The 25,228-nt window shown below is 35.1% G+C and overlaps 2 protein-coding genes across 3 annotated transcripts; both read left to right on the forward strand.

The window, feature by feature from the left end:
* The first annotated feature begins 330 nt into the window (after window positions 1-330).
* Window positions 331-8,760, forward strand: slc2a11l (solute carrier family 2 member 11, like). 2 transcript variants are annotated; one of them, XM_065290181.2, is made up of 10 exons: window positions 331-713; window positions 1,285-1,409; window positions 1,491-1,620; window positions 1,699-1,847; window positions 3,148-3,338; window positions 4,128-4,238; window positions 4,347-4,448; window positions 6,105-6,180; window positions 6,277-6,404; window positions 7,684-8,760. In XM_065290181.2, the coding sequence occupies exons 1-10, from the start codon at window positions 694-696 to the stop codon at window positions 7,873-7,875; spliced, it is 1,224 nt and encodes a 407-aa protein (XP_065146253.2). In that variant the 5' UTR covers window positions 331-693; the 3' UTR covers window positions 7,876-8,760. The 2 variants fall into 2 exon arrangements, with proteins under 2 accessions (XP_065146253.2, XP_073672162.1); XM_073816061.1 differs by having other exon boundaries at window positions 6,105-6,404.
* Window positions 8,761-11,299: 2,539 nt separating this feature from the next.
* On the forward strand, window positions 11,300-21,697 carry nt5c2l1 (5'-nucleotidase, cytosolic II, like 1). The gene is made up of 18 exons (XM_065290456.2): window positions 11,300-11,519; window positions 13,208-13,281; window positions 13,362-13,479; window positions 15,573-15,668; window positions 16,549-16,640; window positions 16,716-16,773; window positions 17,558-17,651; window positions 17,858-17,911; window positions 18,080-18,163; window positions 18,264-18,305; window positions 18,400-18,501; window positions 18,665-18,731; window positions 18,819-18,989; window positions 19,112-19,163; window positions 19,971-20,031; window positions 20,362-20,538; window positions 20,827-20,919; window positions 21,048-21,697. Exons 1-18 carry the CDS (start codon window positions 11,419-11,421, stop codon window positions 21,129-21,131), a joined length of 1,620 nt encoding a protein of 539 aa, XP_065146528.1. The 5' UTR covers window positions 11,300-11,418; the 3' UTR covers window positions 21,132-21,697.
* The last annotated feature ends 3,531 nt before the right edge of the window (window positions 21,698-25,228 follow it).

Raw genomic sequence — 25,228 nt, forward strand, 5'->3', positions numbered from 1 at the left:
AAGCGTTTCGTTTCACAGAAGTTACAGTTCAACAGTAAGTTAGACATTTTTGTATATGCTTTGTCATCCTTATTCATTTCAAGCAAAGCTGCACTTACAATGACTCGTGCCTTAGCACTACTGGTAAAAACAATCATGTTCTGGATTAAATTACATGATTGTATTTGTCCAAAAACAGTTGTTTCTTTTGTTTACAGCTGAAATGTCCTGTGCTCATCGCAACCATTTTGATATCAGGAATAGGAGGAACCTTCCAGTATGGATTTAATATCTCCGTATTGAACTCGCCATCGGTTGTAAGTACTGCTTGGTTATTAAGTGTCGTAGGTTGATTTACTGTCTTGGGGCCGGCAATTGGATTGGAGGGGTTGGTTGTAATCACTATTAATCAGATGTGTTTCTATTGCTGTCTTAAGGGGAGACATTCCCAAAGGATTTAACAATCAATACATATCAGAGCTTATGAGGTGGTGCTAACCTGTGAAGCGCCTAGGTTCGATAAAATAAAATGAATGACATAATCAACTCAGACTCGTGTGCTTACATTGCAAGTTTATTAAAACGCTGGTGAACAGCACCTGCCAGCTGCGTTACGGACGCTCCCTTGAACCCTGGGAGCTGTCCCTCATCTGGTCCTTCATCGTATCCATATACTCGGTCGGGGGACTGATCGGCGCCCTCTGCGCTGGACGCATGGCAACTCTGTTTGGAAGGTGATGCATTCATATCCATGATTGGAAAATTAAGTTTCCTTGTTAAGTAGCTAATCTAAGCCTCCAAACTTGGATAAAGATATCAAGGTTATATTTTCACAGAATGTCAATGTTTTTTTAAATTTATGTAGGATGATTTTATGTAAAAAAATTGACTTTAACCCCTGGATTTCACAGACATGGTCACATATGTTGAGCAGAATAAGGATAAATTAGGAATAATGTACATCCAGCTGGTTTTTATTGCAGGATAAATCCCAACAGGCTGATCAAGACCCCAACATGATTTGTTTTGTGATAAAAACTGGTTGGATATACATAAGATGTTTGAGACATGAGAAAATACACATCTTATTTGTAAGAAAGATTTTTTTTATAGCAGCATCAAACGTGTTAAAGTTTAAACTGGTGGAACATGCATTTGGATTAATCATTTGTTTCATGTTGGTTAATCCATTCACAAGTTGTTCTATACAATTTGGCATCTCCAATTCACCTAGTATCTGTCTTTCATCATTTAGGTGTATTTGTACAGCCAAATAACATTCTGTCTGTTCCTGTACCTGTGTAGAAAGAAAACGCTGCTATTAAACAATGTGGTGGCGATCTGTGGCGCTGTCCTGATGTTGTTGAGTAAGATGGCCCTCTCATTTGAGATGATCATGGTGGGACGTTTCTTATGCGGCATTAATGCTGGTGAGTTCATAACATTGTTGCCTAGTATGCAGTAGTGTCTACCTACCTAGAAACACATTTGACATCTCTTGTATGGACCAGGTGTGGGTTTGACGGTCCACACTCTGTATTTGTTGGAATGCGCCCCCAAGAGGCTGCGAGGAATGGTTGGCGTTTCCGTCGCATCCTTCGTGTCATTTGGGAAGTTTACAGGACAGCTGCTCGGGATCAGGTGGGTAGTTGTGCTGATGTCATAAGCATCCAATTAATTCATGAGTTGGATTTTTATTTGTGTATGTGTGTGTCTTAGTGAGCTGCTGGGCACGGAGGAGCGCTGGATTTGGTTGCTAGGCGTCAGCGGGGTGGCTGGTCTTCTGCAGCTGCTTACCTTGCCCTTCCTCCCTGAATCTCCACGGTATCTCCTGCTGGAGAGGGCAGACAAAGATGGCTGCGAGATGGGTCAGGGCCTACTTTATTATTATAAGGTTATAAGTGTTGTTCAGTAGGGGAGGTATCATTTTAGTTTTTGCTTTTAACGCCCAAATTTATTGCTTTTATAGCCAATAATAAAAAAATTTATGGGTCAATGATGTAACGTTAATAATTTTGTGTCCGTATGGTTCGATTAAATGTAAAAGGGTTAAAAATTTAAATAAATTTGCAATTACTTGCATACATTCTCTTTTTTGAGGACCAAGTCTAAAATTTCTAGTTTTATTTCATTTTGAAAGAATATTTGGGGGATAATTGCAAAAATGTCAATGTGGTGTAACTGGCCTGTGTCAATTGGTGTAGCTTTTTTTTTATGAAAATGTAAATATATTTGATTAAAAATGTGGAATAAAAATAATCATCTAGTTTAGTGTAATATATATATATATATTTTACATACATTTTTACATAATTTTTCAAAGATTATTTAGAAAACAGAGCTGTTTTCAGCATGTCAGGACAAATATTACAAAAATGCATTAAAATTTACATTTTTAAATGACGAATAAAATGATATTTTATTATTATTATTTTTCTATTATGCATACATGCCATCAAGGTGGATACAATATTTAATATTTCTCATTTATTGGTGCAATTGGCGGTTACACCATTTGACATTTTCAGGTCCATTCAGTCTTACCTTTCATAAAAATGGTGCAAATGTGATTATTTTTAAATTGCACAAAATGTACATAATACACTATGTGCATTGAAATAAACCTGATGCGTGCTTTTAAAACAAGTTTTTAAAAAAGATTTTTGAATTTCTCATCTTGCCAAACTGTTTTTGTCATTGACCCATATATAAAAATGTTTTTGTAGCTCAACTGGTAGAGCATTACCTTAGCAATGCAAAGTTTATGGGTTCGATCACTTTGGATAATAGCATCTGCCAAATGCATAAATGTAAATGTGTATGTCTTAAAGGAACAGTTGCAGAATAAGTAAGGGGTGAAAATGGGACAATTTAGAAAAAGTACACCCTGTTAAGATTATATTTCATGTAAGGAATAATTGATAGCGGGACGTTGAATTATATGAAAATAATGCACAATCAAGGTGGTAATGCGGCATGACGGTAAGCGGGTGTGCATAATTTTCAAATAATTTAAAGGACAGGAGTCAATTAATTCACTTATACCATGATATTTGGTTATTTTAAGATATTTGACACGTTTTAATAATTAATGCATACCCTTTGAGCATTTCTCAACCAATCAGAATAAAGCATATGGTATAATATTATATATAACACATGGTTCAGCTTTGCGCAGGCTGTGGGGAGCTAAAAATGACCCTAAACCAGAGATGGAGGAAATGTTGGCTGAACACGCTGCACTAAAAGGTGTGAAGATCCACAGAGTCATGGATCTAATTTTCGACATCAGTGTCCGCTGGCAGCTCCTCACCATCATCGTGACTTTCATCACTCTGCAGCTCTGCGGCATCAACGCCGTGAGTCACAAAGAGTCAATGCACAATGCACCTCCTCAATCTGGGAATTATTGAAATGAGGGTGTTTGTTTTGTCAGAACACTTACCATATGCCACTACATTGTCTAGTCAGGAAGCAGGATGAATAATTTTGGGCAGAGAGCAGAAAATATACTCAATATAATCGTGGGTAAATTATTTTCCCTTAAAAGTAAATCTTATCACTTCTCCCTTTATTGTAATTTCACAGAAATTGCTACTGTCATCATTTTGCCCATTAATTATCTATGATAAATATGATTATGGGGTTCCTATTGGTAGGTCATTGTATTAACCGTGCAAAAGGTCATAAGTTGAATAGGGCTGGGTATTGATTCAGATGTTCCGGATCGATTCGATTTCAATTTCGGTTCGGTTTTTATACACGGTTCTCGAGCCACCAACCTGTATTTTACACTTTTTATCTTGGGTACAAATTTTCAAATGCATACAATTACTTTAAATACAATACAATTTTGATGCAAGATGAAAAATGTGTGCTATAAAAAGTCAAAACAGTCACATTCCTTGATCAAACAGAATCTGGTTATTTCATAAAAAAAAAATCAATTCATGGCCTTTGAGAATTGATTTTTAATCAATCACGTAACTATTTTTTTTTTTTTAGTGAAAATTAGATTTTTTTTGCCCAGCCCTAAAGTTGAACCCTTAGGGGACATGCATACTGATAAAAATTTACATTTGTGATTTGGGTCGTTTTGGGTCAATGTACATAAATGTTAATTGAAAATGTTTGCAATATCTTTACAGGTCTATCTTTATTCATTTGATGTGTTTCAAGCGGCTGGTATTCCCAAAGAAAATGTGCGCTATGCCGCCATAGGAACAGGACTTTGTGAAATTTCTGCTTCCTTAGCCTGTGTGAGCTCCTCTCTATCTACCACATATCAACTCAAAGCCCATATATCTCACCAGAACTCAATATATTATTTAAAATTTAGCCCTAATCATGTTTTTTTTTTTTTTAAGGTGCTGTTCATTGAAAGCACAGGGAAGAGGGTTCTTCTCTTCAGGGGTTACCTGTTAATGGCAGCAGCGCTGGCTCTGCTTACAGTTACGCTCTACCTACAGGTCTGCTATATTATAATGCATGTAAAGGGGCAGTTTCTTAGACAGGATTTAGATTAATCCAAGACTACATCTTAGTTATATTAGGACATTTTATATTTTTTTGCAAGCATATCTTACAAAAAAAAATGACTGTGTGGATTTTAAGACAAAACAATAGATAGCTGTAACTGAATGTATCCTAGCTAATGTAATTATTGAGTTAAAATGCATGTTTGAGTTCTCTTGATTTAAAAACAATTTGCATTGACGTATCTTAACATATATCAGTGCAATGCATATCTGCATTGTTTTTTGTAAGTTGTGTTTGTAAAACTACTTTAATGTCCTAATATAACTAAGGCCTAGTCCTGGATTAATCTAAAACCTGTCCGGGAAACCTGCCCATAGTGTTATTTTTTAACTGGAGGTTTGGAACAAGAAGATCTGATCATTGGTATATGATCTCTGAAAGTCAATGTTGACATTTAAAATCACCTAAACAAACACGCCCCTACCCCAATAAAATATTGACCTTTTTTTGATAGACCCGCTCCACGCATATGCAACCTAGGCTACGATGTCGGTTAGTAGACACGCCCCTTACTGCTGATTGGCTACAAGTGTGTTTTGGTACTCGGCCTGGCTCCCTTTTCCAAAGTGTTTATCAAAAATCATGCAAGAGGAATCTGAACTTCAGTCAAAAGATATATAACAAGGTTAAAGGTACACCTGTCAAAAAATCATGTAGGGTTTATATGTAATTAAAATTGTTGCAATAAAAATAATTTTATTAATGCCACAGCGAGGTAAACATGATTAACCAGTAGATTATTAAATGATGTGAAACTCAAGATCTCTGAGAGGTAAGAAATGTCTGAGTGGGAAATAAAAAATTCTCAGATGATAAACTATAGAACAGGGTTATCCAACATGGTGCCCGCGGGCACAAGGTTGCCCGCACAGAGTCTGTGGGATGCCCGCTAAAGCACATTTTATTTATAGCCTCAATTTTATTTATTTATTACATATTTTTATAATAGTTTTTCTTCTTTTATGTTAAAATTTTACACAATGATCATTAAATAAATAATAAATGATGATGATGAACATTATTTAAAATCAATAAGTAAAAGAAAAAAATTTGAGTAGACTATAAAATTTAGCCCTTCAGATTATTTTATCCATTGTGGTAGCGCTTGCTTACAAAAAGCTTGGATACCCCTGCTATAAAAGATACCCTAATATTTACAGTAAACTGTAGTAATATTTCAACCATTACGTGTCATCAATTTCAGAATGTGAAACATAATGGCGACCTCTATAGGTTAATATGAGTATTACAGGTTAGGGTTTTAGTAGATAAAGGCAAATATGAAGTATCAAAGGGATAGTTCACCCAAAAATGAAAATTCTGTCATCATATCCTCATGTTGTTCTAAACCTTTATGAGTTTTTTATTTTGATGAACACAAAAAATATATTTTGATAAATGATGGCAAGCACACAGCTGATTGTAACCATTAAATTTTATCGTATTTGGTTTTCCTACTATGAAAGTCAATGGTTACAATTAGCTGTGTGTTTACATCATTTAACAAAGTATCTTATTTTGTGTTCATCAGAATAAAAAAAGCTATGCCTTCTCAAATGTTGAATCAGTCTGGCTCTGTGCTATAGGCTTCTGTAACCTGGATGCCATACTGCAGCTTGGTCCTCATTTTAATCTACATCGTCGTCTTCTCTACTGGACCAGGTACATCCACACATAGTCGTCCGTACACTCGTAGTGTATCTGACAGATGCGTCTGTAGCTCAGTTGTCTCCACACTGTCAATTCTCTCTTTCACAGCGGCTGTAACGTCTCCACTGCCTGCTGAGATATTTACACAGTCTTATAAACCATCAGCGTTCGCTGTGGGCTGCACCCTTAACTGGGTCGGACTCTTCCTGGTGGGCATGTTATTTCCCCTCATAGTGGTAAGTTTGCTATACTGTAGCTTAGCTTTATGACCCATTTTGTCATAGTATAATATTCTTTTGATTTGTTGCTATTTTTTTAGAGATACAGGCCTGGTTTCACAGACAAAGCTAAGATAAAGTCAGGACTAGGCCTTAGTTAAAGGTGACATAGAATGATTGAACGGGGTATTTATCCTTGTTCTTTGATGTGACATGTAGACAAATTTTTTTGTTTGGGTCTGTAATGCCTTAGAAGCTTCCTAAAAACCTCTCTCAGATAGCTCTATTAGGGTGGGGGATTTTAAACAAGTGGTTTTGCACCTATTTGGCTCCCCCTACTGGCTTAACTTGCAATCTCTTTACTGATTGGCTGACTTTGCTGCCACTCAAAAAATGTTGCCAATTATTTAAAAGTGGAGGGGCAGTGAGATGCCTGTGATGTCATAAGCATCAGTTTTTCAGATTGGGCTGTTTTCTGGCTGACATTTCTAAAAGAGGAATTTCTATGAGACTGAGATGTTTAGCATGTCTAGCACAAAAATAGGCTCATTTTTAACATTTGATTTTTACTGTTTTGGAATCCATTCAGCTGATCTCCGGGTCTGGCTGTACCACTTTTAGCATAGCTAAGCATAATTCATTGAATCTGATTAGACCATTTAGCATCGCACTCAAAAATGACCAGAGTTTCGATATTTTTCCTATTTAAAACTTGACTCTTCTGTAGTTACATTGTGTACTTAGACCAACAGAAAATTAAAAGTTGTGATTTTCTAGGCCGATGTGGCTAGGTACTATACTCTCATTTTGGCGTAATAATCACGGATTTTGTTGCAGTACCATGGCAGCAGGAGGCGCAATGATATTACGCAGTGCCTGAAAGTAGTCCCCTTGGTAACTTTCAATAGCAAGGCACTATTTTCGGGCACTGCGTCAAGTTTTAAATAGGAAAAGTATCGAAACTCTTTGGAAATTTTTTGAGCGCAATGCTAATGGTCTAGTCAGATTCAATGGATTATGCTAAGCTATGCTAAAAGTGGTACCGCCAGATGCGGAGATTGGCTAAATAGATTCCAAAAATGGTAAAAATCAAATGTTTAACACTATGAGAGCTGGAAAATGAGCCTATTTAAAAAAAAAGTGTAGTGTCCCTTTAAGCTTTGTCTTTAAAAACCGGGGGACAGAGTTTTACTGAATTCTGTAGTTTTTGCCAATCTCAATATAGCATCATCTTTAAACCATTAATGAGTTAGTTAATACTAATTTATTTCTCCATATATGATACTCTCATTTGCAGAAGCATTTGGATTACTTCTGCTTCCTCATCTTCTTTGCGTTCTGCTTCTTCTCTGGCATATTTGTTTGGTTCAGCGTGCCAGAAACCAAGAACAAAACTGTTCTGGAGATCACAGAGGACTTTAAAAAAATGCACCAGAAACGCTCTCAACAGTCTAAACTGTACCTCGATGAAATCCAGACCAAGCTTTAGCACCAGCGCAAAAATAGGTAATTTACCATAGATGAATCAAAGTCGGTGTGCATGCATGTACCACCCAATAAGCATTCCATGTGGTCTATTATTTGTGAAATATAGTCAGTATGTTAAGACAAACTCTATGCAATGTTCCATTTGTAAACCCAAAATCCAATTTCAATTAGAGGCAAACTGAACGGTGAATCAATAGATTTGTACTTTGTCACGCTGAGGGATACCAATACAGGTTTGGCCTGATACAATTGCAGTGGTGCAATGCTTTTATTGACATTGTTACATGAATGGTTTTGTGGAGATATTGCCTTTCTTGACCATCCCATCTTGGCCTCAGGGGTGTGATGAATTTTTACCACATCATTAAATTATCAAATTAAATATTGTACTCCACCAAGACGAGTATGTTTGTTGGCATCTTTCTTTAATCATCCATATTTATCTACACTAAGAAGGTAATTGCTTTATCTTTTGTTTCACTTATTCTTTAATGGTTTTTTAATATGTAAACAATTACAGGTAATGAGATGAATCGGTGGAACAATTACATGACAATGACTATTAAAACTATAATGAATGATGTCATTAGATTTACTTCAAAACATTTTTTTACACCTGATGAATAATGAAACGTTGACAGCCAATCAAAATCTATTAGAATTTAAAGGGATTGAACATTTAATTTTCCCTATTGTGATGTGAGTGAAACTGGAATGGGAAAAGTGTAGGGTGGGACTTGATTTCATCATCTGGGAAATAATTGGATTGTCGAAAGTTAAAAGCCTGACCCTTTTTTGACAGTCAATCCCACCCTCACACTGAGCTTTGCTTCATCAAGAGAAGTGTTTTTATTCAAGTTGCATGAATGTGAAAAGTTGCTGTGGTATTCCCGTTAGTGATTTTTTTTTTTGCATCTGTGTTTGAAAAATATAAAATACTTTGTCTTCATTTAGAGTTCCCCTGGTTATTTCCGCCACTGTTGCTTCAGTGAGACAATGGTAAATTTGTAGTTTATATATAGTACTGTGCAAAAGTCTTAGACCACCATGCCACGAAGATGTGTTGTTTTTGAAATGTTATAGTGATTATTATATAATTTTTTCTCATTCTCTTTAATAGAATACATCCAGAAAATACCGGAAATGTGTATATAGTATTAAAAACTGTATAAAAATGTAAACTGATGTGTCAAGTTTTTATAGGGTAAACTCCTCTTCCACTTGAGCAATAGCAGGCAGCTGCAGGATTTCTTAAACCTAGATAAAATTAAATCCTAATTTCTAATTTTAAAGAAATTAGGCTTTTTACTTCATTCTGCTCAAAAACACTCAAGATGTGTTTAGCGCCAATTAAGGTCACACTAAACACAGACAATGCCTAAAGAAAACATTGATATTATTATTTTTTTTGTTCATATTTCCTGTATTTTCTGTTTGTATCTTAATAAAATAGATTGAAAAATAAAAATGGATGGACATTAAAACTTCTAAAACAACAAGTCTGGTGGTGGTGGCCTAAGACTTTTGCACAGTACTGTAGTTTTACTACAAATAAGCATGCTATGGTTATTATTATATTATAATTTAAGCGAATAATGTCGTTATAATAAATACAAGTTGTTAAGTGCGTAAGGTTGTTATAATGGGGGTTGCCAGTTATTGCAGTAAAAACAACTTTTGTATCAACATGGTGGTATAATTTAAGAAGCAGCAACAATGTCATCACGCACAACCTTGGTTTTAGTCAAAATGTGAAAAATATCTATAGCATACAACATGATCATGTGATAATCTGCCTCAACCTCCCATTAGGAAAATTTGCCATGGTTTTATATAGTAAATGTTATGGCAGCAAAACCATAATACCTTTACAAAAATTATAATTTTATAGTTTACCAAAAAAAAAACATGGTTCCTGTAATAAAACAATGGTTTATACCACAAAATAAACAATTTTAAAAACCATGTTTTTCAAAAACAATAGTTAAACCATGCTTATACACTGTAAAAAATTTTTTTTTGTTGAATCAACTCAGATTTACAAGTAATTTCAACTTACTATTATTTATCTTGACTAGAGATGAGTTGTTATAACTACAGGTGAGTTGTTACAACTTATAAAATTAAGTTGACTTTTCTCAACTATGTGTTATAAGTTGTGACAACTCATCTCTGTTGACATGACTTGTAAATCTGAGTTGATTTAACAAAAATTTTTAAAGTCGCCATGAAACGAAAGTAGCGATTGCCTTATTTTCCCCGTGGTGATGTATATCCGAATGAAACGGCTTTTGAGATGAAATAAGGCAGGGCTGGATTTGAATTTGTCCATCGAAATCTGATTGGATCGTTTGAAGTTGGGTCGTGTTGCTAATTGCTAATCGCTGCGATCTTCTCCCGGACCCCGCCCACCTGCCATACTTATGACCGGAAGTGAAGAGAGATCGTTTTGAGGAGGGGAGGAGATTTGCATTTTTGATTAAAGATTATGAGAACACACAATTTTTTAAAAAAAATAATGAAGCTCACAGATAAGTCATTTGTTATAATTCCACAATATAAAAAATATATATAGTTTTTCATTTTAATTTCATTGCGACTTTAAGGCAGCAAAAGGTTTTTTACAGTGTAGTAAGACCATATTTTTCTAATATTAATCAATACACCAAAAAAAAGGTTAATTCTCTTAATGGTCAATTTGTGGTTTGCTATAATTTACTACAAAAACTACAGTTATGGTTCCTAGTTGTCACTTGGGTGGTACCCTTACAAAAAGACCAATCGTGCACCTAAAGTGTTCAAATTTTGTACACACATCTGTACCTAAATGATCCAAATTAGGACCAGGTATAGAGAAAATGTCAATTTTTTTCTGACAGTTTATGGTAAACCCATGCAGTGGTGTAGTGCAGGGTATGGAGTATACCCATTTCTTTATTTGATGACATGAGGTAACCACTTCTACCTTAAAAAAAAAATAAAAATGGGGCATAAATTAAGGGTATACCCACTTCTCCAGGCACCACACCACTGAACCCATTATTTTTGGTAATGGTTCACATGTATGAATAACACACCTACATTATTCATCATTCAGCATCTTTCAAAAACACTGCAAAAGTAGCGTGTAGTAGGATTTATGACTCCACTGAAGATGCATTCACTCGTTACAGTCACTGGTTTGTAACAGACAAGCTCTTCAAAGTTATGTGAGAATGAAGATGTGGAAAAAACAGCGTGCTGTATGAAATATTTATGGTGAATAAGCTGGGTATCGGCTGTCTTGTTTAGGCTGCTGCGCGTGTCCCCGTCTGATAACACAATCTACGTGCTTGAGCCAAGCGCTGCAGCTTCTCGTGACAGAGATCTCCAACTTCACAAATGCACACGCGCGACCCACCCCGCGCCCAAATTACGCACGTAGGGTGGTTGTTTGTAAGCAAAAGCACACGGTACGTTCACACTGATGATGTCAGCCACATGAAATAATTTAAATAGCAAGGAAACAGCGTCAGGCATCGACCCGCTGACAGTGACATATGATATGTGGAGTCGCGAGGCTGACAGCGAACAGCGCGCGGCGCTGGACATGAGCCGCAGACTATCCATGGAGTTGCGCACTGGGAGAAAGGAACTTCAGTCCAGGTAAGGACAGGTATATTAGCTGAACAGTACTGTAGTTTTACGCTTTATAGTAGTTTCACATAGGCCTACCTATAGCATGAATTCATCAGTCACGAGATATTTATTGGAGAATTGATCAACATTTCATATCATTGGATTACACAATACAAGGACATGTGATCATAATCGATTAGGTTCACCGACAGACAAATAAATTGAACTTACCGTCTTGCTTGTTTATCCAAGTCATTGGTTTTCAACATGAAGTCCGTTGTGTTTTTTTCGGGGGTCATTCAAATATTGTTCAAAATAAAAAATCAAATAAAATTGGGAACTTTATAAGAAATGAGTGGTTCCCACATTGAAAACTCTTCACTTCAGTAAATGTTAAATGTTATGTACTGTAGTATGTTAACAGCATGACATTATTATTTTGAATATATATGTGATGTAACCATTTTAACAAATCAATTTTTAATATAATAGATATACTGTTTGTCCCAGCTCACCATTTTTATCCATCAAAGTTTCCTTTACTCTGATTCAAACATACATGACTGATAATCGCAACTGTTTTTGTTTATGAATAGTTGTTGATGACTAATAATTTCAACAAACAAACTTTATATTATTAACTTTCACTCACACTCTTAATAGAGATCAACATTATTCAAAGCAATTCCATAGAAATTTTTTTTGTAAAACGAAAATCAAAGTTTCTTTTTTAAAGCTTTTCATAATCTGAGGAACCTTCACTTTTTTGCAAGAATACAGATTGATATGGTCAACACAGTAGCCTATAGTTTTGTTGTATTTAAAGGCTGGCATTTACATTTACATGCACATTTATTCATTTATGTTTTATCCAAAGTCACTTGCAATTGAGAGTGCATTTAACATTTAATCCAGCATTTACTTTAAATACATTACAGAAAAAAAAAATGACCAGTGACACCCTTTTCATTGACATCATGCAATATAAAAGGTTATGCGTTTGTGTTCCAGTTCACTTATTTTAAAGATGAAAGAAGAGTCAAAGATAAAATTAATGTGAATTAGTGATATATGATCAATTTATTGTAAAAAAAAAAACATTTAAATTAAACAGATACAGCGCATTTTATTGATTTGAGTTGTGGGTTGTGCTGCAGTATTTGAACTGGCCTTAAAGTGCAGCCATTCATTCATATTCATAATAGTGTGAACCTGCTATAAGAGAATAAGAAGTAATTGTTTATGTTGTTGTAAGTCATTAATAACTTTCCTTTTGGATTTCAATTAAGTTTTTCTCAAATGAATGATGCTTCCAACATGAAAACATCATTTATCTTCCATGCATTTGATTAAGATTGTAGACTATATTAAGATTGCATAGTCATTAATTATCCGTTCTAGTCATCGAAACGTGATGGGTTTGTGTAGAGATATTGCCAAGAAGGGAGTGTGCCAGTTGGCGCCGACTTCGCCTTACGTCTTTACGTCTTTCAAACAGCATTTACTTCACACCAGCTGGATCGCTGTCATATGGGCAACCTGATAAGAACAGAGCTAAACTGTGCTGACTTGATATATGCATAAACATACAAATTTACATGCATGCATGCATTCATCATACTAAAGGTCATTAACAGTTTTGGAGCATTGAAAAAGTAGGGGGTTATTTCTGTGAATATACTCAACCTATCTGATAAAAATGATTTTTCCCCTAGGGTTTTTGTGAATCGGAGTTTGACACTGGAAAACATAACGTGCTATGGCTTTGACATGGATTACACTTTGGCAGGTGAGAACCTTTACGGTACCTCTGGGAGGTTATGTGTGAAGTGCTACTATTATTTTAACCTCATACATTGCTCTCAACAGTGTACAAATCTCCTGAGTATGAAAGTCTGGGATTTGAACTTCTCAGGGACAGACTTGTGTCAATCGGCTACCCGCACGAGCTGCTGGGTTATACGTATGACCCAACCTTCCCTACACGGTGAGTGTTACCTTCTGTGTTAATGTGCATAAATTTGACATTAAAGTCAGTGAACTCATGGTGAAGGGTTTAAGTGTATGATGGTGCAAAACAGAATCATGTCTACATTACACATTATTGTTACCTTGTCTGTGAAATCAAATCTCATCATCTGATCTTGGGATTAAGATCATCAAAGTTTGATTTCACATTGATTTCAATCTTTGACCTTGACCTTACTCAGTCAATATTAAAGATATCAAGCTTTTATTTCACACATTATGTAGGAAAATAGCTTTAGGTGGGTTTTCACATCACTGATACAATTAAAGTCTATATTCTGTGTTAATCTGTTAATCCGGATCTGTTCATTTAAGGGTATCATGCATAAAGGGTTTGAATTTGTGATATTCAGCTTTTTTCGCGCTTTAAGCACGAATGTCTTTTTCGTGTCCTCGGATTTTTAGGGATGCATAACGATTAATCGCGATTAATCTATAGCAGAATAAAAGTTTTTGTTTACATCATATATGTGTGTGAACTGTGTATATAACTTTGTATAGATAAATGCACACACATGCATGAATATATTAAAGAAATGTATACATGTGTATATACATTTGTATATTTATGTATCATTTATATTATATATAAATACTTAATAAATAAATATATTTTTTTTCTTAAATATATGATGTAAACAAAAACTTTTATTCTGCTATAGATTAATCATGATTAATCGTAATGCATCCCTAATTGCTATAAATAGTTTTTCGTGTCCATGGCACGACTTTTTTTTTGTCGTGTCATTTTATGTATTTTTTTCTCTTTTTTTCCCTATTTTTAGATCATTGTCCCTTGGGGTTAGATTTGGGGTTTGGGTTAGGATGTACTCTTATGTATTGGTTTCTACATGTTTTTCTTCCGCTTTAAAACTATTCTTGCCTGGAGTTGGGGTTTGGTTAGGATGTTTAAAAATGTAACAGAAAGTGATTTTAACCCAAACCCCAAGCGACAATAGTGAAAAATATTTTTTTTTAAAAAACTATGAGAAAACAATACATAAAATAACACGGCCACGAAAAAATATTAAGAAAATGTCGGGGCCAATGGTATAGTAGGCAGCACTCCGACATGTGGTGCTTTTCTCACTTTCGGCGACCCGAGTTCGATTCCCAGTTCGTGGTCATTTGCCGATCCCGTACCCCTCTTTCCTCCCTGTATTTTCATGTCCTTTCCTAAACTCACTGTTAAATAAAAGCAAAAACTGGCCCAAAAAAATAACTTAAAAAATGTCTATCTATATATATATATATATATATATATATATATATATATATATATATATATATATATATATATATATATATATATATATATATATATATATATATATATATATATATATATATATATATATATATATATAAATCGTGCGAGTGACACGAAAACTACATTTGTGCTCAAGGCACGAAAAAAGCTGAATTTTGTGCCATGGACACAAATAAATTAATAAAAAAATTTGTGACTATAACCCCACTTTCCTTGAGATCAGTCATCATTTGTGACTCACAATGACGTAAGCATTTGTTATCCAATGAGAGGGCAGACCAGTTTGGGAAATCCATTTCGCGATATTTCACACAGGGCGCTCTCCACACCCTCGATGCATCTTACAAATTCTTATCTGTCCAAAACTTCGTCAGCATTTCTCTACCATGTCGAACTTTATTCTGACAAATACCGTACTGTTTAACTTCTATTTATTTGAATGAAAACAGGCATAAAGCAGCTATTTTCTGCACTAAAATATGCCAGTTGAGTATATTTTCATACCTATTTTAATAAAAGACTTCGGCCTGTTATAAACCAGTTTATACAAATAAGACTGTGGGGATAATCATACAAATAATACATTCTGTCTCATTATAGCACATGTTCACTAATTTATTATTCAAACAAGTAAATAAGCAAATGTAAGTAGACTCATGCGCTCTTAGAAATAAAGGAAGGTAGAAAAGCTATGTATACATATCTGTATCCAAATGGTATATATTAAGTGACAGCTTTTGTTATACTGTATAAGTTTCAAAACTCTCTCATTTTCTTTCCAGAGGTCTGGTGTACGATAACAAGTACGGTAACCTGTTGAAAATAGACTCCAATGGAAACATCCTGGTGTGCACACATGGACTCGAGTACCTCAGAGGGTAAGTGAGACTCGAACAGGGATCATTTTAATAGTTTAAAAGAAAAGACACAAATAAAACACACACTTGATAAAAGTTTTGTAATGTTTAAAGATGATTGATGTCATTTCTCCATCAAATAAAAAAACAAAACAAATCATGGCCTGAAAAAGTGCCAAACAGATATTTTTATAGATATTTCTGCAATAGTGGTTCAGGAATTGCCAACCTTTACAGGCCATGTGTTGAAAACAAAACACTTTGTGGAAAGTATCTTACGAGCCCCTAATCCCACTATTTAGGCCAAGCATTGATGATGTAATCGGCCATAATAGATATATATTAGTAGTTTATTTATATCTCACACCTGGTGTAGATGGGTGTTTTTGAACAATGGCTTATAGATTTTATGAGGGTTAGTTTCCGGATATGGGTTACTGTACGTTCAATGTTGTTAAAACACATGCAGGATTAGAATAGACATAATTCCACCAGATCTGTGGCGCTCATATATATATATATATATAAGGATTTGGGTACTGGTGTATACAGCTTGCAAAGATCACTTCAAAAACTCTGTTACATCAATGAGTAAATCTCAAAGCATCAATAAAAATGCATTTATACTTGCAAAAACAGTACAGATATTCACTATCTGTATCATCTGAGAGCGCATTATGAGGGCTGCTTCATCGGGCGCCAGTGTCACGGTGGTTTTATTCAGGAGCTTAGCTCATCTAGTTGTTAGATCTGTCTGTCAGCACAGGATGGTGAGGTGTATTAGCTTTGTTACTCGGTTATTGCTTCATCGTAAGCTCCAACCTTGATGCATGCAACCGTCCATGTTTTTGTTATGCATCTATTCGTACAGTACGTGATATTAACACGTGTCTGTCTGCAGCACACAGATCCAGCAGTATTATCCCAACAAGTTCATCCAGAGAGATGACACCGACCGATTTTACATCCTCAACACGCTCTTCAACCTATCAGGTATACACCAGTGATAGTCAAATGAAGAAAAAAACACTTCTTATAAAAACTTAATTTTTTGTTTTTTTCTCGCAGAGACGTATCTTTACGCATGCCTTGTGGACTTTTTCACCAAAAGTGCCAGATACAAAAAGTAAGCAGTATTTTACTTGCTTAACCATGTCTTAGAGCAGTGGTTCTCAAACTGGGGTCCGGGGGCATTTTATAAAATACATTCACTTATCATGAATTCTGTGTAAGTAAACAAAAAAAATAAGGCTACTAACCAATAGCACTACTTTGTATAACTTAATATGTTTTGTTTAATTAAAATTTTAAATTTTAGAACAGTTTTTGTCCTAAATTTTCTTTGGGGGGGCCGCGAAGGAATGCACGGTACACAAGGGGGGCCGCATGCAGAAAAAGTTTGAGAACCACTGTCTTAGAGATTATAGTGATGTTTCTTATAAATAAATTTTCTCATATGTTACCTATTGTTAGATATTTGAACAAAACTACTCTGGTGTTGTTAACTGTAAGTTTGGAGTTTGGCTCATTTTGTGTCCTTTGGGGTACAGATAGAAATTTTGACTTGGGACCAACCACTGCAGCCACCTAGCAACACTTTATTATAATAATAATAATAGATTTTATTTATAAAGCCCTTTCATTCCAGAGAATCTCAAAGTGCTACAATTAAAAAATAAGTATGACAATGCAAATAAAGTGCAACAATTAAGTGCTACATAAAAATAAGAACCACAATGCAAATAATAGAATAATCAACATATAAAAGCCTTTCTAAATAGATAGTAAATTTATAATTGTATGACATTGCGCATTTTTTTTTTAGAATATTATCTTTTAGGATTGTAGCTTGCATGGGACAAATAAACTTTAACAGATCACCATTAAAATGACTATTTCTCCCCATTTAGCTGTGAGAAAGGGTTCAAACATGGTGACCTGTTCATGTCACACAGAAGCATGTTTCAGGATGTGAGGGACGCCATGGATCACCTTCATGACACTGTAAGTTAAATTGAGCCCAACTATGTATTTGCACGCAGAGCATGTGTTATTTATTAATAGGTTAAACAATTTCTTATTCCTTTAGATCCCAAAAAACATAAATAATAGTAAAACAAGACATTAAGGCCTATTTGTTGTCATTTTGTTTTACTGTACCATAAATTGCCTTTCTGATTTTGTTGATGTATCATTGTGTGTTTTTTTAGGGAACTTTGAAGGAAAGAACTTTGAAGAACCTGGATAAGTATGTGATTAGAGATGTAAGTTATGTGTAATAAAGATGAACTTCACTGAGTTATTATTCTTCCATAGCACATGATATTGTATGTTGTCTGTGCCAATAGTATCCATTCATTTTTACAGTAAATTACTGCAATATCTATGCTGTACTTATAAACAGACAAACATTCGGTATTGTTTTGGTTTAGCCCCGCCTTCCCATTCTACTGAGTCGTATCAAAGAGGTCGCCAAAGTTTTTCTGGCCACTAACAGTGACTTCAATTACACAGAGGTAAAGAGAGAGACATTTATTGAAAAAACATAATTCAATTTAATTTTAAACATCATGCACAATATCATTTGCTTTAAATTTTTTTATTTTTTTTACTTAGGGTATTATGAAGTACTTGTTAGATTCACCGGCTGGTTCTAAAGTGAGCATTAAACCCACATTTATTTAATGTTTATGGTTCTCATAAGCCATGTCAAAAGACATTGATTATAATACATCATACTCATGTTGTTTAGACCCCCAAAACATCCTGGCGTTCCTACTTTGACTTAGTGGTGGTGGACACGAGAAAGCCTTCGTTCTTTGCAGAAGGGACAGTGTTACGACAAGTAGACACGGTGAGTTGTTTTTAAAGGATTTAGTTATTGCACTTAACCCTTTTATTTTGAGGAAAGTAGCTTTTAATAAGTAATTGTGTCATTAACAATTTTATTTCTTTTATCTTATTTTTCACTTGATACAGTTTCCAAAACAATGATTTTTAAAACATTTCTGATATAGGACACTGGTAAGCTGCGTATAGGAACGTATACCGGAGCTCTTCAACATGGGACAGTGTATTCTGGAGGTAAGAAAAGTTGTTATCTTTGATCATTATTTCTATGCTGAACTTGCTTAAAGCGCTACATTGTTTGCTCTTGTTTCACCCCTTTAGGATCTTCTGATATCGTCTGTGACCTGCTGGATGTTAGGGGGAAAGATGTCCTCTATGTGGGTGATCATATCTTTGGGGACATCCTCAAGTCAAAGAAACGTCAAGGCTGGAAGACATTCTTGGTCGTTCCTGAACTTGCTAAGGAGTTGCATGTGTGGGCAGACAAAAACAGTAAGGGTTCTGGATTTATCTAAATATTAATTTAGCTACGGGTCAATATAAATGTAAATATTTTATTACAGAACCTTTATATTACACATACATAAAAATCAGTTTTCTTATTTCTTGCACAGGTATGTTTGAGGAGTTAAGACATCTGGACATTTTCCTTGCTGAATTATATCAGTAAGAAATCATTTGTTTTACATTGTTTGTGCTTAAAAAAAACACGGAAAACACTGGAGAAGGGACTAAGTGTAAATATTTAAGTATTATACAAATATTAAATGTGACCCTGGCAAGAGTATATTTGTAAGAAAAACAAAAAATACAATGCATGGGTCAAAATTATATATTTTTTATGCCAAAAATAATTAGGATATTAATTACATATTTTTCATATACAAATATTATATTAAATATTAAATATAATTAATAATATATTTTATTATTATTAAAATATTATAATATTTTGTAAATTTCCTACCATAAATAAATAAATAATGTATTTATCATTAGTAATGTTTTGCTAAGGACTTCATTTGGCCAACTTTAAAGGTGATTTTCTCAATATTTCCAAATAGTTGTATCTTGGCCAAATGAACATACATCAATGGAAAGCTCATTTATTTTTAAAAAAATGACCCTTATGACTGGGTTTTTGGTCAAGGGTTACATATTGTAAATGGTTTGGGGCTGCCATGGAGGTTATTCAACTGATGAAGTATTGCATTCGCAGTAATAAACCAAAGCTGCAATACTTAAAATGGTCAATAGATGGCGACATAGCACGCCATATACACCACTCCATATATTTGCGCAGATTCCCAATCTATACTCACATCTTCTTTTAGTATCTTTACATATAAAGACGTTGGCCTTTAATCTTGCATTTTTTCTGTTAGGTTTTGCTGTTTTATTGTAAGAACAAAAATATCCCACAAGGATAGAAACTTGCCACATACTTACTGCTTCAAAACTTTATCCCATCAGGCATTTGGACAGTGAAACTCGAGAGTGTCCAGATATTAGTGCCATTCAGAAAAGGATAAAGGTGAGTTCATTCAAATCAATTCAGTTTCATTAATAAAGCCCCCTTTCTCAATATATAATATTTTTAAGCAGCTTTGCAGAACAAAGTAAGCTTTCTAAGCAAGCCAAAGGTGAACGAACATAAAAACGTATTATAGAAATTTATGCATTTGGCTTATGCTTTTATCCAAAGCAACTTACAGTGCATTCAAGAAATAATTTTTTACTATACATTGGGAATCAAACCCAAAACATTTTCTAACGCAATTCTCTACCAACAGGAACATTTTTTCCTATCTAATCTGCATAATGCAAAATATTGTTATTATATACTATTCTGTGTGTTTTACAGATGGTGACATATGGCATGGATTTGTGCTATGGAAAAATGGGAAGTTTATTTCGATGTGGTTCCACAAAAACTCTCTTTGCCAGTCAGTTACTGCGCTATGCAGATATATACTCCATCTCCTGCCTCAATCTCCTAAACTACCCCTTTAGTTACCTCTTCAGGGCTCCCCTTGTCCTGGTAAGCTGTCCAATACAATTGCTTTACTAAAATTACAGAATTTTTAACAGACCCCAATTTTTATTTAGACAGCATAAGCACAACTTAGAAAATTTTTGTTAAGTTGGATTTATACTTTTATCTAAAATATAGTATTTCAACATTTTGATTAAATGCCCAAATATTTGATTTAAACAGGTGCAGATGTGTTAAATGTCCAACGATTTTCACCGTCTGCATGTTATGTTCGACTTTTCCAGTGTGGTTACTTTTGATGTGACCCTCTAACATCAAAACTTTTTGTTGCAGTTGCCTCATGAGGCCGCTGTGGACCCTCAGTCCAGGGATCTGACCACATCAGAGCTGTCAGCCAATAACATCATTAAAACCCCACTCACCAAGGTTTGATTGATATTCTCGTTGTTTTATGTTTTGTTACGTAACAATTCTGCAATAATTAAGATAATTTCACATAATAACAATAATCTTCTACTTATTTAAATGTCTAATAGCCTACCTTCTCCACACAGCGTCAATGCGAGTGTAATGATGATAGCAACTGTGGAAAAGATAACTGTGTCCGAAATAACCCTGCTGCACCGATAGAAACGTGAAGACTCAAGGGGATTTATTTTATTGCTGTAAATATGAACTTTACTTTTTTAGGTGTTTTTCATCTCCACTATATCCATTCCTGCCTTGTATTATTTATACACATTGCTTCTCTATTCGAGTTTGATTTGCAGTAGAGCTTTCATTTTAAATCTGGCAGAAAATCTGATGAAATGGATTTGCCAAGTTTGTGTTGCCAAGTTCATCACTGTTTGATGAATCTATATAAAATATGCATCTTCAAGTAATCATTTTGTAAGACTTTATATTAACTTTTTCTGTGTATTTGATCAAATATTTTGATAACGTATTTTATTTAAAATGTTGCTTGTTGTTCATGTGTTAAAATTGGGGTACCACCTTTCAAGTGTTGGGTTTTGTTCTCAAATGGTCAGTTTTTATATACATATCTACTTACAGGTAGACTGCACTAGGATACAGTATTATAAATGTGGTATTTATACAGTGAATTTCAAACTTTTATTCTGCCCATAAGACTGATTTAATATTGTTTCGTTTTTTGTAAGCAAATTAAGATGACGTATTAAAAGTCTTTATTTTAAGCTAATTTTGCTGTCGCATATTTATTTAAAATAAATATTTATTTATAATAGGCTACATTACATAATTCATGTATGTATATTTATGCAATATATGGCTTAAACGACAAAAAAAACTTTTGTTCAGGAAAATCTCTGTAGGCTGTCCGTAAGATGGCGGCAAAGCCTACTTGATGCATAAAGAAACACCTCATGATCAAAATAACCTTCTGTCACAAGATAACACACAACGTAGCGTGTTTGATACTGATAAAACGAATTTCTTAACATACATTTCCATCTGATTTGTATCCGCTGCGTCAAAAGGGAACGAAGATCTGGCAACATCTGACTTCAGCTAACGATGAAGCAGGGCAGGCCTTTCTGCGAATGTGACTTAAGAATTACCAACTCATGTTACGACAGACATATACTCATAAAAGCAATTAAACTGCAATGTGGCGGTATAAAATGAGTAACTTGACTAAAATAAGCCACGTGCGCGTATACAAGAGGCGAGGCGCGTGCTAATAATGGAAACGGCGGAAGTGCTTAATACAGGGTAAACTTCGTCCGGTATATTACGTATTATGAAATGTACTTAAAATACGAATTTGTCACAATTGTACTTTATACATATTCTCTCATATAACCGTTTTAAAGTGTGAAAACCTGGTGAAATAAAAAGGCGACCGGATGTTGATCACTGACACGAGTCAACTGGACCCACGCCATGCATGTTCGTGAGTGAAAACTGTTTTCTTGCTAAACCCACACTAAAGATAATGACTGTTACTGTAACATAGACGCCATTAACCATAAATAAAATTAAGTTACATGCAGCTATTAAATAAGTTTGCCGTCTCAAAACACAATGCTGCCCCTGTGGACAGTTTAAGATATTCAATTTAATATCCACTGTAACTAAAGCATACAACAGAACAGCGTCAATCCATGAGCCTGTGGCCAGTATGAATCCAACACAACAGTATGCGGCAACTTATTTACTATACATTTTTTATCTGTCTTTTTATGTGTCTACTTGGATGAAACCCACAGCCTTTATTTTACTTATCCAATGGCTGACTAGTTGAGCTACAACAACATGTAACTCAGCTGAACTGGTCTTTATTTAGAGGACTAAATGAAACACGTTACATTCACATTTATGCATATGGCAAATACTTTTATCCAAGTTTTTACAAGTATGCGTTCCCTGGGTTCAAACTCATGACCTTTTGGGCTGCTAATGCAATGCTCTACCACGGAGCACAAACTTTGTGTCAGGGCGATTCAGTGAAGTCTAGAGAATAAAGTTATGTCTGAAAGCTAAAACTTAGGAAAAGTTTGTGCAACATTGCATAAACATTCATACACTAGTTACTGTAATATTGTGCAATGTATAGAGAGCCGAAAGCAGCCTATGACAATACGTCCTACTTGATAGCACCTAAGACACACATCATCTCCCATTCCTCACATTCCACTATTTCCCAGCAACCCTTGCAAACATGCCTCGACAAGCTGCATGCGTTACTTAAGTGGTTTAGGTGCTTCACTCGCTCATAGTTTCCCACCCCTATGGATAAACAGGGTTAACATTTAACCCGAGGCATATTCGGCATGCCTGCCCTGAAATTGCGCTTGTATGATTAGCTGTGTAATTTGGTGTGAAATCCACTTTGAGAAATGTATTTTACTCAGGTGTAGATGTTTGGAGCATTGGGGATAGTCTAAATTTACATCACAGAATCCGCATTTGGGAGACCCTTTTATCAAAAACGACTTGATATACATTTTTACATCATAATCTCAGTCAGCTTTTTTTCGTGCTTTGAGCACGAATGTCTTTTCCACGTCACTCAGCACAAATTTCTATAAATCGTTTTTCGTGTCCGTGGCACGACTTTCTTTTGCGTGACATTTTATGTATTGTTTCCTTATTTTTTTTCTATTTTTCATTAATTGTCGCTTGGGGTTTAGGTGAGGATGTACTTTTATGTATTGGTTTCTACATGTTTTTCTTCCGCTTTTAAAACTTTTCTCGCCTGGAGTTGGGTTTGAATGTCTAATAATGTAACAGAAAGTGATTCTAACTCCAACCCCAAGCGACAATGGTAAGAAAATAGGAAAAAAACAATGAGAAAACAATACATAAAATGACACGAAAAAGAAAGTCGTGCCACGGACACGAAAAACTCTTTATAGAAATTTGTGCTAGTGACACGAAAAAGACATTCGTGCTCAAGGCATGAAAAAAAGCGGATTTTCATGCCATGGACACAAATAAATGTATTTTTTGTGACTATAACACGACTTGCCTTGACATCAGTGTGCATTTTATCATTATGCATGTTCAACCCCATGACCTTTGTGCTTCCAACGCAACGCTTTACCAAGTGACCTACAGGACCAAGGTTAAATTCTTTATGATCATAAACAAGAAAAGCTAATTTACACAGATGCGAGGCAAGTACAGACACCTTGTATAGCAATGCATAAGCATGACGTGCCTCTGGCATATAGGCATGGTATGCACGATTCAAAGCCTATAGGGTCGATTCACTCAGTTATGTTAAGGACTGTCTAAGCAATGCCGAGAGACACGTTTAGCAGTCCCGGGCCCCTCTCCTGACCCATCCCCCATCCCTATACTCACAACTGGACCTGCTTCCCCGCATTCCACCGAAAACATTCCCTTCCCCCCTCTGCTAACCTGCGACAAGGGAGGATCCGACCAATGCACCTTTACTTTACCTATACAAACCAAACATATCACATGGTGCAATAACAAAGGCAACTGTTTGTGATGTATACACAACTCAGTTCCCATGCCCCCAAACAAATGATGCCTCAACTCAGCTTTAAGCCTTAAAGTAGTGCTTTTATTTATTTATGTATTTATTAAACAAGAAAGTGGTAAATCACAGTACGTAAAGAGCGCTTCTAGTTGGCATTTCGCTTCCCAGCATTTTAGTTGAATATACAGAGGTTAAATGCTATGACAATACTATTGCACTGCTAGAATGGATGGTACAGTAGTGCAACATCGTCAGAGCAGCTGACCTCAGCACATCAGCACGTGGACATTTGGTCAGCCATCTTCTTTGGGCTAGGGCTATTTATTCCTTGTTTAAAGTTCTTGAAAGTTTTGTTTGGGAGTTTTCACACGATCGGTGAAAATTTTTGCAACACATTTAGTGCCAAATGTGTACATGCATACATTATATGCAATTAAAAAAAAGATTTATCTTTGCCTTTAATGGTCAGCAATAAAATAAAAACATTTACACAGTTTATGCATATAGAAAAACTACTTGGGAAGACTAAAATGTTTTTTTTGTTTGTTGTTGTGTGTGTATATACTCACTGTATCTACATGTCAGATCCAGTTAGGTTAAGGCAATGAAGAGTTGGTGGAGGTCTCTGTTCTATAAGCCAATGCCCTTTTAATATTGCACTGCTCTTCTGATTGGCCAGTAGTACAACAGAAAAAGGGCAATGGACAAAACATGGTCTATATCAATATGTTCCCCACACAATCCACCTTAACAGTGTCA

The sequence above is a fragment of the Paramisgurnus dabryanus genome, chromosome 10 (assembly GCF_030506205.2).
Source record: "Paramisgurnus dabryanus chromosome 10, PD_genome_1.1, whole genome shotgun sequence".
Lineage (NCBI taxonomy): Eukaryota > Metazoa > Chordata > Actinopteri > Cypriniformes > Cobitidae > Paramisgurnus > Paramisgurnus dabryanus.